Below are 17,822 nucleotides of genomic sequence, written 5' to 3' on the forward strand. Positions count from 1 at the left end.
GGCATACACTATAGAGAGGATTGTACACATTATACACACAAATAAAACTGACAGACGAACTGAAATAGAACATACAAAACTGTATGAATACATACGTAGACGTCAGCGCCATGTTGGATGTGGCAAAGTGAAAGCCACATTCGCTTTATACTCGTGTTAACTCAATAATGACTTGTGATCTTGAGTCTTGACAGTCTTTAATATAACTTTATTTGGCAGTCATTATGCTGATTTTTGGCTCACACTGCTGAACTAATTTAGTAACAGGTCCTGAGTGACCGAGTAGCGCCGTAGACAGGTTGACCGTTACAGGAACATCACTGACTGCCCTTACCAATGTGGCGGATGCACCAACGTATCACAGCAGCGGCAATTTTATAAGCAGAAATAAATATTCTCAAACTTTCTGCCACTCCAAATGCATAAACTAATACAGTACAATCATAGCACCATGTGTTGATAACCATATATGTATTTTTGAAAAGTCCCATACCATCAACATTTTCTTCTACTAAGCTTCACCTAAAACCTCTGAAAATGAGAGTACAGTAAATGTACAGTAAATTGTTTTAATGTGCGGAGAAACTTCAAAGCATTTTGGAAGCAGAATTTTGTTGTGTTTCATGGAAGATGGCTTTGTCAATGGTGCTGAGAAGGAGAAAAAACAGGATTGGGGGGGCAGTTAACTTCAATTGTTATTTCATATTGAATATTAATGAGAACCTGTTCAAAATCAAAGGTTGAACATGCAACTCAAAAATAGCTTGAAAAACCTCATCGTAGGCATTTCCAAGCCAATTTATTTTGCAAACCCATCAAATATATGGAGGACCAAAAGTGCCAAAAAATAAATCAATAAAGGACTAAAAGTGAAAATAAAAATGGATATTAAAAAAAAATGTCATTTGAAAATGACATCCAAAAAAATAAATATAAATGGAAATAAGAGCAAAAATATAAATAAATACATTTGTATTTAATTTTTTAATTATATATTTTTTATATCTTTTTATTTTCACTTTTAGTCATTTATTTATGTATTTATTTATTTTTAATTTTGGCAGTTTTGGTCGAAATGATATTCAAATGAGGGGGCGGTCCTAAGCGGGGTTTTTTATAGCTCTTTTTATTTCCATTTATATATATTTTTTTTTTTAGATATAATTTTCTAATTATATATATTTTTATATCCACTTCTATTTTCACTTTTAGTCATTTATGTATTAATTTATTTAGTCATTTATTTATTTGGAATTTTGGCACTTTTGGTTCTCCATAGGAAAAAAGACCTGAAAGATGATTAAAAAAAAATAATAATAATAAAAAAAATGTGTGAAGAATGGGACCTATTGTTCATATTGTCAACAGTACATTGTTGAGAGAAAGTGGGCGTGGCTGCCACGCTCCAGAGAGGGCGTGTCGTCCAGTTGAACAGGTTTGAGCGGTCGAGCCATGCTGGAAAGGAAAAAAAGAAAAGAAAAAGAGAGTGAAAGAAAGCGGCTGTGAGTTTCCCGTTGTTGTGACTTTTTTTGTCCTCAAGACACGTCAGCGTCAACTTCAGTTTCAACAGGCAAGTCGCACGTTTCTTTTGCTTTCACGCTCACAAGCGCTCAAATCAAATTAGAATTTCTTCTTCTTGGAGATTGAAGGTTTGGGACTCTCGAAGGCCTCGCAGCCGAGAGAGACCTCCGCCAAGGCTCCAAAATCTCAATCCAACAATTCAACGAGCTTTTGGTGTGCATTTGAGTTTGTTTGCGGAAACGTCCTCATTCAAAAGCAATAAAAAGGCCAAATTGGAATGAATTTACATTTAGAAGAGCATTTAAGGATCTTTTTCTTGTGATAAGAATGAGGAGAGTTGACAATCGGGGTCGAGATTTTAAGGCGTGGCTTTTTTTTTTTTTAATCCGTTTTAAACATTACAAACTGTTATTATTATTATTATTAATATTATTATTATTATCATTGTTATTATTATTATATATTGTATGTTATATATTATATTATAATTGTTATATTATTACATATATGTTATATTGTTTTATTATTATTATTATTATTGTTGTTGTTGTTGTTATATACTGCATATTGTTATATATATTGTTATATTATCATCATCATCATTACATATATATGTTATATTATTGTTATTATCATTATTATTACATATATAGTTATTTTATTTTTAGATTATTTTATTATTATTATTACTATTATTACATATATATTGTTTTTTAATTATTATTATTATTATTATTATTACATATATATTGTTAGTGTTGTCATTATTTTTATTATTGTCATTATTATTTAAACTTATTATCATTATTATTATTACATATATATTGCTATATTATTTTTATATTATTATTATTCTATACTGTATATTGTTCTATAGCTTTATTATTGTTACATTATTATTATTAAATACATAGTTATATTATTTTATTATTATTATTATTAATATGTGATTATGTTATTTACTTTGAATTAATTCATTCCAGAGTTAAATGCAAAAAAATTGGCGCTGTCGAGGAGTCTGCCGATACCAAACAAATCTGTATCGGTCGTGATTTTGCGTTTCGAGGAGTCGATTGCGTAACGAGCGCGCATGATTTTGCCTCCGTTTTTGTGCTCAGGCGGGCGCCATGTCGTCCAACATCCGCGTGTCGCTGGACAACCCGTACGGCCAGGTGAGCATCCCGCGCGCACACCTGCGCACGGCGGCCGACGGCGGCGCCACCGTCATCGCCAACCCGGCGGCGCTCAACGGAAACCACCTGGAGCCCTACGTGGCCCCGCCCCCGCCGCCCTATTTGGTGAAGGAGGCGGAAGAGGAGGGCGGCGGCGGGCGCTGCGCCTGCTGCTACCGCTGCCGCGGGAGGAAGTGACGTCACCGACCCGCCGACGGACGCACGCGTTCCAGGAAGACGTCGTCGACTGAAGACAAGTGAAATGGCCGCCATGTGTGCGTGCTTTTTGTTTTAGGCAAGCTAGCTGCTAACAGCGAACGCTGGCCTCACACAACCGACCGACCTCCCGTTCGACTCCAAAGCAAAGACTGAACTTGTCACTTGTTCGCTTTTGTTCTTCAAATCTTCATTTGATGCTTTCACAACTGTGAGCACGTTTTTATCAATCCAGCGGTTGATTTTATTGGCCCATAAAGACCTTTTCAAATGGCACCCACAAAAAAAAAACGGGTGATTTTTGTTGCGTTTATTTTTCACATTGAGGCATCATTGCAACGTAAAACAAGGACGTTTTTTTTTTTTTTAAACAATAGAAAAGTATTACGACGGCGTATTAGGGCCACGTAGAAATATTTATATTTTTTAGAGGGTGGGGGCAATATTCCAAGAAGAAAAGAAAAAAGTCGCAAATTTGCAAGTTTAGAAAGTGGCACATTTTAAGTGGTAAATTTGCGAGGGGGGGAAAAACTCTAATTTGTATGTTCAGAAAGTTTCTAAAGTGGCAAATTTGCGAGTTTATAAAGAGGCAAATTTGATAAGAAAAAAACTCGCAAATTTGCAAGTAAAAATTCATTAAATTTGCAAGAAAAAAAAACTCAGAAATTTGCGAGGGAAAAAACTCGTAAATTTGCAAGAAAAAAAAACCTCACAAATTTGCAAGTTTAGAAAGTGGCAAATTTGAGACTTTGTAAAGTGGCAAAGTTAAAATTAAGAATGACGTACGTGTATTTCTCATAAGTTTTTTTTCTTGCAAATTTGCAAGTTTTTTTTCTCTGCATATTGCCCCTCCCTCAAAATAAAAATATCTCTACGTGGCCCTAATAATTTTTGCCTCTGTTGTAACGTTAGATACTAAAAGGAAAAAAAAAAAAAAAAAACTATCAAGTATTCTTCCTGTACAGTAATTATTATAAAGCGCAAAAAAATGAAGTAAAAATGAAGTAATCAGCTGATTTATCAATTTTGTGAATTTTATTCTGACAAATATTTTCGCTGGCATTTGGCCTCCGAGAAAAAAAAAAAAAAAAAAAAAAAAAAAAAAGATGATTTTTTTTTAATCCTTCAAGATGTTGAAATGTTTGTCAAACTTTGAGCCAAACTGGAACCGAGTGCAGAAGGTCAAGCGAGGATAACGAAGGTCAAACAAAGTGGAAGAGGCCACGCCCCTCAGTGGTTGTCACGGCAACAAACTTGTCGAGCCATTCAACCGGAAAGCCTGTTTTCCCGTTTCCGGGAACGTTTTCTTCCCGCATCAACTGTTTCCTCATCGTCAGAAATTGACAAGATATGAAATTTTGTATCTTTTTAACGTACTTTTGACAGCACATATGGAATTTTATTTCTTTTCTAACACATTATTTTATTTTGATACTGACATTAAAATTTGGGATTACGGAAATGTTGTTTGCTCTTTTGGTCTCGGCTCACGTGACCAATATAACTAAAAAATATATAAAATAATAATAATTTCATATGTATATAAAATAATATCCATCCATCCATTTTATAAATTTTAAAAATTAGCCAAAAAAAACCAACAACTAAATATTACAATTATTTTTCATTTAAAAGAGACAATACATTATTATATATTATTTAAAAAAATTGAAATTAAATTTGACTTACTACAAAAACAATCTAAATTGTTGTGATTTTTTTATTTATTATAAGAGAATAATTAAATAGCAAGAACATGCCTTTTTAAATTTAAAATATTTAAATACGTTGACATCAAATTTGAATGAAATAACCATTAAATTGAAATAAAATCATATTTAAATTAAAAAAAGAAGTAATTACAAAATCTTAAAATACAATTTTGACGCCACTTATTTTTAATTCTTAAAAGAAATATGTAGAAACTAAATAAAGGCTCAAACCTTGTTGAATGTTACAATATATTATTTGACAAAAATGTCAATTAAATCTAAATTGTCGTGATTTTGTATTTATTTTTTGTGAAAAGCAAATCGTTAAATAGCAAGCGCATGGCTTTTTGAATGTCAAATATATAAATATATTTACATCAAATTGTCATGAAATAATCATTCAATTCAAATAAAAAAAGAAATCATTACAAAATCTTCAAATACATTTTGACATCACTTATTTTTAATGATTAAAAAAAACAACAACAAAATCTGAAAGCTTGTCGAACGTTGCAAGATGTCAATCTGTTTCTGAAAAACGATCACAATCACGTGCCGCGTGTTGCTAGGCAACCGCCGCCCACCGCTGCAACCCGATCAGCGACAGCGGCGGCCAATCCAAAACCAGCTCGTGAATATTTCATCCAAACGCAACAAAAAGCGGCGCGACGGCGAGCAGGAAGTGACGCTGAAGACGACGACGACGACGCGGAGGGATAACGATGTCCAAAACAGACAGGATGTGACATCATCAGGTGAGTTTTCACAAAGTATTTTGCTTTTGTGTTTTTTGTTTGCCAGTTTAGCTCAGTGCTGCCGTGGCATGTGGTGGCTTAACACGGAACTGCACCCGCCGTCGCGATCGCCGATCATGTCGACTCGACCGTACAAAGAATCGACTTTGTGCGTCCAGATGAAAATGTCCAACGAGGCGGGAGAGGCGCACGTGAGCGGCGGCGGTTCGACGGCGGCGACGCTGCGTTGCATCGTCTGCTTCAGCCGCTACGATCTGGCCGGCCGGTTGCCGCGGCGACTGCACTGCGGCCACACCTTCTGCCAGGCGTGCGTCAAGCGACTGGACGCCGTCATCAACGAGCAGGTGACACTTCCTCCTTTCCTCCCACGATTAGCCCCGCCCACGAGCCGCCGCCGTGATGGAACGATAGCCAAAACAAAAAAATATTACCATACCATAATTATCACGATATTTTGGGGAGGTTGGCGATTAAAAAAAAAACAAAAATAGCACAATATCACAATATTGTAAAAAAAAAAAAGCTCATACTAAAAAAACAAAAAAGAACAAAAAAACAATGTTGTGCTTTTGTACATTACAACAATGCATATATGACGATACCACGATTATCAATATATTGTTCAGGTAAATAAATCCATGATAGTTTACAATAAAACAAATAAAAAAAAAAACTAAACTAAAACTAACAATAATGATAATAATAATAATAATAAGAAGAATATAAAATAATTAAAAATTAAATAAATTAAATAAATGAATAGTCAATAAATAATAAAAAATAACAAAATAAAATAATTCATAATATAATACAAATATAAATATATGTAAATATATATATATATATTAAAATAAATCAATAGTCAATAAATAATAAAAATAATATAAATATAAATGCATAATATAATAATATATAAAATAATAAATAATACAAATAAAATAAAATAATAATAATAATGATGATAATAATGTAAAAAAAAGCTGATGAGTCTTCTTCGCCTGAAGACTTGCGTCCATTTCCCCGCCACTCTTATGAGGCGCTCCCCCTAGTGGCCCGCCAAGTAATTGCTCAATAAGTCCTGAACAATTGGAACCGTTACAGTGGCTGTATATGAACGACAAATACGATGATACTTGCGTAGACGCATCGCTAAATTTGTATCAGGAGACAAAGTGTGACGATTTATGGCGATATCGATATATCGTCACACTCCGAGTATCAAGTGAAAGCATCGATTGACTATCGGTCACTTAGGCTGGAGGTGGCGAGCAAATAAGATGGAGGCGGCCGCCTCTGAATTTTGTACACAGGAAAAACCCTGCGCGAGTGGTGAAATCGTATTTTTGTTGAAATGAATTCCGCAATCTTGTTATCGGATGTTTGCGCGTGCGAGTCGGCCAACCTTCCTTTTCCCGTTTGCCGTTGTCGTCCAGGTGTGGATCCCGTGTCCTCAGTGCCGCCAGAACACGCCCCGCCCCCGCGGGGGCGCCGCCGCGCTCGACCTGGACCTGGCCTGCTTCCTGGCGCTCAAGACGCGCGTCGAGACGACGGCGGCGGCGGCGGCGAGCGGCGAGACGGCGGCCGACGACGGGAAGGCGGCGGCGGGCAAGGACGCCGACGCCGACGCGTGGTGGTCGCACGGGGGCCTCGCTGAGCCGCGCTTTCGTCGCCGCGGCAACTGCTGCAAGCCCCTCTCTTATTGGTTGTGCTGCTGCTGCTGCTGCTGTCCGAGGCGGGGCTAAAATAAGGGGCGGAGTCTAGTCCGCTATTTCAGATAGATGTGATCATTTTTGTCACGCTCCTTTCAACTTCAATTTCTGGTGTGAACCATTTTGTCACATATCAAAAATATCAAATATCAAAAATATTGAATAAAAGTGTCAAAACAATCACAACTACTGAATGGACTTGATTTTTTTTTTTTAATTGTTTTAATAATTATTATTAACTAATTAATTACTATTTTTTTTTTTTCATTTTTTCAAATGTTATTATTACTTAAAGTTATTTAATTAATTAAATATATAAATAAATACATTTAAGTTACGTTTTAAAAATCATGATTATTAATTATTTAATTTTAAATGTAATTATTTTTCATTAAAAAAAAATAATTAATTGATGCTCAATATAATTTGCTATTTCTAAAATTGTTTTTTTTAAATAGCAAGAGTAAGTTTTTTTTTTTTTTTGGGTAACTGAAAAATATGCAAATAATTAACCCTATTTGAATTTGTCTCCAAAAAAATGTGGAGGATTAATCAATCAAACTATTTAATTGTTGTAATTATTATCATTAACTAATTAATGAATTGTTTTACATGTTTTTATTGAATTAATAAATTGTTAATTAAATTAATTTAAATGAATTTTTTTCATGAATTAAATAAATAAATTACATTTTAAAATTCATTATTATTATTACATTTTAAATTATTTACATTTTTTAAATTTTAAATTTAATGATGTAAAAAAAATGTAATTAATAAATTGATACTTGCCATTTCTAAAATGTGACTTTTTTTTTTTTAATAGTGCAAATATGTTTGGGCGGGTGTAACTGAAAAATATGCAAATAATTAACCCTATTTGAATATGTCGCCAAAAAAATGTGGAGGATTAATCGATCAAACAATTGACAAGTTTTAACATATAACAAAAATCTGCCACTAATTGAGGCTCATTCTAATTTCACATTTTGTTTATTTATCGTGAATCAGCGGCGGATTGGGGGAAAATGTGAACGAGTGGAGACCCCAAGAAAAAAAGATTAAAAAAAAAAACATGTTTAGGGGCGGGGCTTAAATCAGATGGCGGGGTTTTCCGTAAACCCACCAGACTTTACTGCAACTGACCCAATTGGATCATTTCCAAGATTTGCCCTACGACAGCATCTGCAGGGCATTGTGGGATATGTCCTCAATCTCACCACCCCTTTCAAAGTTCAAAGTTCAAAGTTGGTCCAATCAGAGGCTGCCCAGCCCTTCGCCCACCCTGACCGTCTGTCCCGGCTTGACGCTGAAGGCGAAGTTCTTGGGGGCTTCGAAAAGGACCACCACGGTGGAGCCCAAGTTGAACTCGCCCACCGCCTCCCCCCGCTGCAGGGGCACGCCCCCTTTGGCCGTCGGCTCCGCCCCCTCCGCGTAGCGCAGGTCGCGGAAACGCCCCTTCTTGTCGCCGGGCGCGTTCGTTTGCAGCTCCTGGAAGCGACAACAAACATCGCGCTAAAGGTTAGCGAGCTAGCTAGCGAGCTCGCTTCTACATTATGAAAATAAAAACGTAAATAAATGCCTAAAAGGGAAAATAAAAACGTATATAAAAAAATATTCAAAAATTAAACACAAAAAAAATAAATAGAAATAAAAAAAAAAAAAATACGTATAAATAAAAATAAATACAAAAATAAACGAGATTAAAAAAATAAATATAAAAATAAATCAAATAAATGCAAAAATAAATCGCGCCTGGCAAGTCTTGTCACTTTTTTTTTTCTCTTCCAAATGTGTTCCATGTGCCCTTAAATCACATGATCCGAAATCAACAGGAAGTGGTCCAAAATGAACAGGAAGTGTGCCAAATTCAACAGGAAGTGAGTGAATCTCAACAGGAAGTGACCGGGAAGTGGTCCAAAATGAACAGGAAGTGACTCAATTTCAACAGGAAGTAACCAGGAAGCTCACCTGGTCAAAGTAGATGCGGATGGATCCCACGTTGGTGGCGCCCACGGCCGTCAGGGAGAAGAAGCCGTGGCGCCATCGGCCGCTGAGAGCCACGCGCTCGTTCAGGCAGAACAGCGCCTTGACCCGGCCGGCCACGCCCGGACTCACCGACAGCAGCGAACCTGACGCGCCGCCGCACGTTCGCTCGGTTAGTTCGCTGCACGCCGTTTCCGTCGGCAAACGATAACAAATGCAATTGAAAAAATGCAAAAAACAATCATCAATCGCACGCCAAAGAGCTCACTCGAACCTCAAAAACCTTTCACACAAACAAAAAAACTCACACGCAGCAAGAAATCAAAAATCAAAATCACACCCAAGCCAAAACATTTTGCAACACCACCAACTCGTGCTGTCAATATCGAATATTTTTAGATTATTCTATCGATTCTTTTTTTAATTATGTATCGTTATTAAATTTAATTATTACATTAAAATGTAATTTACATTAATAATAATATTATATATATATAATTATATACATAATTATGTAATTCTAATTAATAATCTGTGATTGGCTGGCAACCAGTTCAGGGTGTACCAGCTGGGATAGGCTCCAGCACCCCCTCCACCCTTGTAAGCGGTCAAGAAAATGGATGGATGAATAATTAATCATTAAAATTAAATCTAATTAAATTAATTAATTTAAATTAATATTATATATATATATATATATATATATATATACACACACACATATATATAATTATGATTTTATTATTTTGTATAATTGTATTTAATAATAGTTAATAATAAAAATTACATTAAATTAAAATTAATATTATGTATATATTTTATATAATTTATTATTTTATATAATTTTATTTAACAATCATTTACATTAAATTTAAAATTAAATGATTAAATATAATGAATTTTAAATTATTTTTATTTTATTTTTTTAATCTATCAATTGCATCCCCCCCCCAATTACTGTTTATTAGCATTTATTTTGTACTTTGCATCCGTATAGTGATTTAAAAAAGATGACACGATTATTATAGTAGTTGTCGATGAATCGATGAATTGACAGCTCTACCACCAATACAAGCTCCCTCTCTCACACATGTACAAACTTGACACAAAGGCACACGACAGGAAACAGGAAACAGGAAGTGGCGGCGGCGGACCTGTGAAGTGTCGCCTGAGCGCCACCGTCCAGTCGGCGGGCGAGTGGAATCGGTGATAGTCGCCGGGGGCCAAGTACACCACCACGTGGAACAGATCGTTGTCGGGACTCGTCAGGAGGCCGTCCCGGAACGACGAGTCGGCGCTCTCGCTCGCGCTCGCCGGGGTCACTTGCGGGGTCGGACGCATCAGAAGAAAGAGATTCAACCGCGACGGCAATATCGACATGGTCACCGTATTAAAAGCGGCGCATCTGCTTGAAAAAGTCCCATTCATTTCCATTTGTGCAGTTGGAGCACCCTCTGGTGGCCACTGTTTTAGCGCAGTTGAATTTTATAAGGGATGTTTTGGCCTTCTATGTTTCAAATCCACGCTAATAGTCATATGAATAATAAGTCATATGCTTGTGAATTTTAGTTTTACTTTCATTTTAATTTATATTTACAATTTGATTTATTTGTCATCTGATTTGATTTCATTCATTTTAATTTTTTTTTTTCCATCCATTTGTTTTGTCTGGAATTTGATTTTTAATTATATTTGAATTTATATTTACAATTTGATTGATTTGATTGGGTCATTTGATTGATTTCATTCATTTTAATTAATTTTTCATCAATTTGTTTTATTATTCCAATTTTGGAATTTTATATTTAATTTGATTAGAATTTACATTTCCAATTATTGAATTAGATGATGAAAATATTTTCATCTCAACCTTGCTCATGTCAATGTTTGTGAAACACTGAAGTGATTATAACATGAATTTTAATTAATTTTTCATTCATTTGTTTGACGACTTAAACTTTGGGATTTTATTTTTAATTTTATTTTAATTTATATTTACCATTATTGATTTGTCATTTGAATAATTTAATTACTTTGAATGATTTTTTTCATCAATTTGTTTTATGATTTAACCTTTGGAATTTTATTTTTAATTTTCGTTTAACTTATATTGATAATTTTATTGATTTGATTGAGTCGTTTGATTGATTTCATTAATTCTAATCATTTTTTCTATCAATTTATTTTATGATTTAAATTTTGGAATTTTATTTTTAATTGTATTTTAATTTATATTTACAATTTGATTGATTTGTCATTTGATTGCTCGCATTCATTTTAATTGTTTTTTTTCCATCAATTTGTTTGATGATATTTATTATTTATGATAATTCCAATGATTGAATGAGATGATGAAAATATTGTCATCTCATCCTTGCTGATGTCAATGTCAATTTTTCCGGTCGCTCACCGTGGCTGCGTCGGCCATCTTGCGGCCCCAGGAAGTTTTCCAGACTGTACGTGACGCCCTTCACTTGCTCCACCTCCGAATTCAGCACGCGACCCAAGTGGACGATCCTGCCGTCGGCCGGACACACCTGACGAGCATCGTCATCATCATCATCATCATCATCACAAATTCATCATTTTCTGTCATTCCAGTTCACGTGTCAGAAAGTTTGCTTTGTTTTGTGTCCGAGCGCTGCAGGAGGAGGAGGAGGAGGAGCTTGTTGAGGAAATCTTACCAGGCAGGAGGCGGAGCAAAGCGGCCGCGCCGACTCTTTAAGACGGCGCCGGAAAAACTCGCCCAGGTTGCGGTAGTGACGCAAGTCCTCCACCGCCGCTTCCTATTGGACGACACATTGCGCGGTGACCACAAGGGGGCTCCACCAGTCAAAATGCCAACGTGCAACGCTCAGCAACCAACAAAAGCAACGAGCGTTTCGCTCATTCAGGGCCTGGACCGCATGGGGCCAATTAATGACAGCTTCAAAAACTCTTTCACTTTTATTGCCTGAAAGGTGCTATATAAATACAATTATTATTCATCATTATTATTATTAGTATTATTATTCTTTTTATTTAGCTCCAGGTGCTAGCTAGCGAGCTCCTGAGCTAACTAGCTATCTGTTGGGAATTGTTACTTAAAAAAAAAAAAAAAGCAACTTATTACTCACTTAAAAAAGTGACTTAGTCATGAAAAAATAAAACTATTTTCACTACTTCAAAAAAATGTTATAGATCATATAATTTTTTTAAAATATATTATTATTATTATTATTATTATTATAGAAGGAATTCAATTATGTCAATTTTAATTATTTTTACATAGTATTATTATTTATTTATTTTTAATAGACGGAATTCCTTTGTCAATTTTGATTGTTTTATATATTATTATTTAGTTTTTTAATAGAAAGAATTCAATTATGTCAATTTCGATTTTTATTATTATTATTATTAATTTTTTAATAGAAGGAATACATTTATGCCGATTTAGATTTTTTTAAATATATTATTTAGTTATTTTTTAATACAAAGCATTCAATTATAACAATTTTGATTCTTTTATACATATATATATATATATATATATATATATATATATATATATATTATTTTTTAAAAGAAGGAATTCAATTACGTCAATTTTGATTTTTTTTTAAATATATTATTATTATTATTATTTTTGAATAGAAAGAATTCAATTATGTCCAGACTTTATGGGGTGTTTTCATTTATTTTTGTGAATACTTGTCACACAAAAGCCTCACTCCATAATGACATATCATATAATAATAATAATAATAATTCAATCAATTTGGAGTGGTGATGCTATGTTCTACCACTGCCAATTACTATCAGAGTGATAATAAAAATAAAATAAATGCTCGATATATGGTGATTTGATAGGTCATTTGTAATTTGGGCATTTTTTTTTTATGATTGTTGCGGCCTAAAATAATCAATAATATATCAAAGAAATTGCCAGTGCTATGAAATATGCAGTGCTTCATGCTATCGTGGCCAAAATCATTGCCAGAACTTCATTTCCTCCTCAAAATGATCAACTTCGTTTCAAAAAACAAACAAAAAAAAAACCCTGACATGCTCCAATTTTCCAAATGTATCAATATCAATATGGATCCTGGCCTTGTATCGGCTCGATCCCAACAGGTGCAGTATCGGCCATCGGCGCCACCGACCTGCATGTTGACTCCGAAGGTCCAGATGTAGAGCGAGTAGACGGGCTTGCGCAGCCACGTGGGAAGCTCCACCCCGTTGACGCGACCCCACGCTCGGGACAGCAGGCGGGTGGGGAAGGAGCGATACAGCGCCACCTGCGGGACGCACGCCAGACCGCGCGTTAAAAGGAGGAGGCCATCGCGAGCGAGCGTCCAATCGGAGCGAGGCCCTCACGCGATTGGCCGGCGGCGGCTGCGCACCGACGCTAGGCAGGAAGTAGCCCATCGACGCGATTGGCCAGCGACGCCAGGGGGCGGAGCCACGCAGCCGCGCGCACGCCGCGCTCAGGTGACGGCGGCCCACGCGCGGCAGCAGCTGCAGTCTGATTTGCCGTCATTTGGACATTGGGTGAGGAAGAGCAAACGCGGCGGCGGTCGTCCCTCGTCACGGCGACGATTTCTTTTTCAAAACGCGCGACAAGCGCAGCCTCAACGCGGACGAGCGCTGCGGCCAACGCGACTATATATATATTATAAAAACAAATAAATAAAAAACATTTTTTCATAATCGCATGACTTCAATAATTAACTGACGATTAATCGCACATTAATCACAAATTTTATATCTCAATTTATATCTTTATTTACAATAAAATGTACTATTTTTTTCACCCCAATTTAAATTTGCTTTTATTTTTTAGTTATTGATAGAGTAATTTCAGAAAAATTCAATTTTTAAAAAAGTAAAAAAAAATCATTGATAGAGTAATTTCATAACAATTCAATAATAAAAAAAAAAAGTTAAAAAAACCAAACCAAAGTGTGACTGATTTGTTTTGGTCATTTTTCTGTCACGACAACATGACATAATTGCATTTGTAAGCCAATGGTGACAGCTCAGTACATTTTTCTTTTCATATTTGGAGCTGCCTAATGTTTAACATGAAGTAAATTATGCACATTTTTAAAAGTGTCAAAATACAACACAGTCCCCACAAATATGTGCATTCGCTGATGCTTTTATTTTGTTCAGTGAAATAGGATGTGCATTGTAAAATGACGATTTTTTTTACTGCATAGGAACCAGAAACGATCAATGTGTTCTTTTCATATTAAGAGTGATGTAATTTTAAACAATAAGTAACTTGCGAGTTTCTGTACATTTTAAAATTGTAAACTTCAACTTGACGCCAATTCCGACACATATATGCAGTATAATTGAATGTATTACTTCTAAATTGTGTTCTCGTGACTCCTTTTCACGACGTCGGCCGCTTTTATTTTGTTACGTTCCCGGATGCGCCACGACGCAGCTGTGGCCGCGCGACTGTTACAGCGAACGCATCGACGCTTTCGTTTTCACTCTTATGAGATATTTTGTGGAGTTGTTCATAAAATACGCCTCACATGTCAAGATACGTAAGCTTGTGGTCACTCCAACTGACAAGACGGCGTCCATTCGGCTCTTTACTCTCACACCGCTTGGTGCTCGATGCTAACGGCTAGCCGAGTGCTTTTTTTCAAAGCAGGGAACGGGCGGTCGTGTTGAGACCTCCACGCTGCATTCGGCCCCTTAAACATTGTGTGTTTTAGCTCCAGTGCATTTCTATTGGGTCGTTTTGACGTGGACGTTTCTCCTGCGTGCTGACTGGAATTCTTTTAGTCGAGGTTTTCCAAATAAGGAGCGAGCGCTAAATCGAGTGTTAAAAAAAAAAATTGTGCTATTGAGATAATAACGCGATCATTTTGACACCCATAATATAAATATATCCATATATACACACAATATGTCTTACCCAATTTGAAACTGGAAAACCTGTTGAAACATTCGTCCCCCATTTATCTTCCATGGCTTGTTTGGAATGCCAGTTGTACATAATAAATAAGTTGTAAGTATGATATGAAGGAACCCACTTCATAAAGAGTTTGTCATTATGATGCCATCAAAGCCTTTAGATTACATGCATCGAAAAAGCACAAAAAGACACACCGCACTTGTGTCGATTATATTTGGACGCCACCGCTTTTCATGTGGAAACACATCATAAGTCGGCCCTATGTCCACTTTTAAAACCAAATTGATTGTCAGAACTCATTTCTTATATATATATATATATATATATATATATATATAATAAAAATAAATAGATATTTAAATTATTAGACTACACAATAACACATAAAAAATAAAAATAAATAAAAATAAATGTAAAAAGTGTTCTGCATCTTTTTAAAATTTTAAAATAACTAATTTAATACATTTTGTTTCATCCAAAAAGGAGCTAGTGTTGTTTTTGTTAATTTTATTTCTGGGAGTAATTTTTACGTTTCAACATTTTCTCATTTTGTACCAAAATATATATATGTATAAATCATGATTTTAATTATGACCAAAATAATCAGATGAATATTTTTTTTCACAATCGAGCAGCCCGAGCTCGCACGCGCATATTTTGGATGACGCATGACGCTGACAAATATGGAGAATTATTTGCACGTCAATGGCAGAACGTTGTGGAAGCGAATAAACGAGGGCCGACTGCACTTTTAATGAACCGACTTCAAACCAACTCGTTAGCTGCCCTCTCTCACACACAAACCCGCGCAGGGTGACGTGTGTGTGCGTGGGCGCTAACTAAGTGGGTCAACGCGGGATTAAAGCGGAATTAGCATCATCTCATGATCCAAATGCAACAAATACACGCATGTGTTTTTTCGTGTCACCTGAGTGGAGCTGCTGCTCGTCTCAGCCTTCCTCCTCTCTCTCCGGTTCTGCCAACTCGCCGCAGCGGGTCACGATTCCCACCAGCCGCGGCACGCCAACGACACGCCCCGTGGCGCCGCCGACTCGAGCCGCCGCCGCTCACCACCATGCGCGTCCTCGCTCGCCCGTCGTTCGATTCCCACTCGAACGCGGCGTTCAAATCCCCCGCAGGGACCCGCCCACTCTCCCAGATCCTCCCCCCACCACCCTAAGTCTCACCTGAGTGGGCGTGGCCAGCTCGGGCGGGGCTCCGTCCTCCCGCTCCCGCCTCTTGTAATGCTGGTAACCATAGTAACCGCCGCCCGTCGCCACCAGGAGGGGGAGGGGCCGAGGACGGGGGAGGAAGCTGCGGGCTGGACAGAAAAGGAGACGGCTGATTGGCTCGCGGCTCAGAGTGCCCGCCTCTTTTTTTTTTTCATGGTGTGGTTATACGTTTAAAAAGACTCAAACTATTTTTTTTCTTTTTAAAATTACCAGAGTTGAAGAAGCGTCGCTGTCCGCAGCTCACGGGCCGAAATCTGAAACATCCACGTTAGCGTTAGCATTAGCATAGCGACAACCCATTCAATGTGTTATTGTTAATTTCCACTTATTTTTATTTATTTTTTGCTTGTATGATAACATGGTGTCTTATTTTTAACATATTTATTATTATTATTTTAACCACAATCTTCATTATTATTGCATATGGTTAAGGAAAACTCAATTTGTGTACAGTACTGTTATTTCTATTGCTTGATGGCGTGTGGTGGGCGTGGCTGTGTCTCGCTCACATGTAACCGACAAATGGATTTTTTTTTTTTTTTAATCGTCAAATGTTATGCGCATTTTGATTGGCTATAATTCACAACGTCGCCACATCATCAACAAGGCTCGATTGGAACTGCCCCAACCTGAGCACGTGACGTCAGGTTGACGGCACCTGATCAGGGTGACAATTTTGCGCGCATAAAACAAACAAAAAAACGATTTCAATGTGTGATTACTACTACTAAAGGCCTCTTTTAGTTTCCTTGAGCCATTTTGTCACAAAATTGACTTGAAAATAGAGCTGGAACGGCGTCTACAAAACGTAAACAGTGTTTCCCGACGATAATCAGCGGCTTCATCATCCGTCCAACGTCCACAACAATGACATTCGACACCATAAAAAATGAACTTTTGTTTAAAACAAAAAAAAAAAGTGACAACGCTTGTTTCAACAAAAAAAAAAAAAGAAACGTGAACGCTCGTTTCCATCAACTTGATCACACGTGGACGCCGTGCGTTGTCATACGCCAAACCTACACTTTCATAGTCGCGCGTTAATGACGTCAAAACTTCAAACAGCCTGTTGTGTTGAAAGATTTAAAAAGAAAGAAAATATCCCCCCCAAAACATCCAAATACCTGCAAATCTTCCGGCCACACACCGTCCATAAGGACGCCGCCATCTTGTGTGTACGGAAGTGACGTTCGATGACGTAAAACGACTTGCGTTTCAAACAAAAACGCACATGATGTATTTTCATTTCCAAATAAATTCAAAATACAACCTGCTATTTCTTTATGGAGGACATGAAATATATATATAGGTAATTTAATGAATGAATGACACATTTAATTATTGGTGTATTTAATTAACAAATGACACATTTAATTATTACATTATTGGTTTATTTAATTAACTGACATTTAATTATTTCATGACACATTTAATTAGTTTATTTAATTCCATATTTATTTAATAAATGGCATGTAATTATTCCACGACACATTCAAATATTTAATAGGGTATTTATTTAATGTCAACATTAAATAAATACACCAATAAATAAATGTGTAGTGAAACAACTGAACGTCATTAATTAAATATGAAATTAAA

The 17,822-nt window shown here is 36.3% G+C and overlaps 4 protein-coding genes across 8 annotated transcripts in view; 3 read left to right on the forward strand and 1 right to left on the reverse strand.

The window, feature by feature from the left end:
- Positions 1–17,822, forward strand: part of LOC144001890 (uncharacterized) — a 263,910-nt gene that overhangs the window by 216,979 nt on the left and 29,109 nt on the right. The gene's annotated exons all lie outside the window — the stretch shown is intronic.
- Positions 1,403–4,371, forward strand: LOC144002311 (uncharacterized). Its single transcript, XM_077497439.1, has 2 exons — positions 1,403–1,570; positions 2,640–4,371. Exon 2 carries the CDS (start codon positions 2,649–2,651, stop codon positions 2,889–2,891), a length of 243 nt encoding a protein of 80 aa, XP_077353565.1. The 5' UTR covers positions 1,403–1,570; positions 2,640–2,648; the 3' UTR covers positions 2,892–4,371.
- rnf224 (ring finger protein 224) lies at positions 5,189–7,242 on the forward strand. 2 transcript variants are annotated; one of them, XM_077497437.1, is made up of 3 exons: positions 5,189–5,376; positions 5,535–5,720; positions 6,810–7,242. In XM_077497437.1, exons 2-3 carry the CDS (start codon positions 5,535–5,537, stop codon positions 7,116–7,118), a joined length of 495 nt encoding a protein of 164 aa, XP_077353563.1. In that variant the 5' UTR covers positions 5,189–5,376; the 3' UTR covers positions 7,119–7,242. The 2 variants fall into 2 exon arrangements, with proteins under 2 accessions (XP_077353563.1, XP_077353562.1); XM_077497436.1 differs by having other exon boundaries at positions 5,189–5,720.
- Positions 8,060–17,425, reverse strand: pisd (phosphatidylserine decarboxylase). Of its 4 annotated transcripts, none has more exons than XM_077497433.1 (9): positions 17,348–17,425; positions 16,434–16,477; positions 16,179–16,312; positions 13,217–13,351; positions 11,756–11,857; positions 11,482–11,608; positions 10,226–10,393; positions 9,057–9,217; positions 8,060–8,576 (listed from the first exon to the last, which is right to left on the reverse strand). In XM_077497433.1, exons 1-9 carry the CDS (start codon positions 17,389–17,391, stop codon positions 8,343–8,345), a joined length of 1,149 nt encoding a protein of 382 aa, XP_077353559.1. In that variant the 5' UTR covers positions 17,392–17,425; the 3' UTR covers positions 8,060–8,342. The 4 variants fall into 4 exon arrangements, with proteins under 4 accessions (XP_077353559.1, XP_077353560.1, XP_077353558.1 ...); XM_077497434.1 differs by lacking the exon at positions 17,348–17,425 and adding an exon at positions 17,247–17,321; XM_077497432.1 differs by lacking the exons at positions 16,179–16,312; positions 16,434–16,477; positions 17,348–17,425 and adding exons at positions 13,431–13,578; positions 15,920–16,166.

This window comes from Festucalex cinctus, chromosome 15, assembly GCF_051991245.1.
Source record: "Festucalex cinctus isolate MCC-2025b chromosome 15, RoL_Fcin_1.0, whole genome shotgun sequence".
In the NCBI taxonomy this organism is placed as follows: domain Eukaryota; kingdom Metazoa; phylum Chordata; class Actinopteri; order Syngnathiformes; family Syngnathidae; genus Festucalex; species Festucalex cinctus.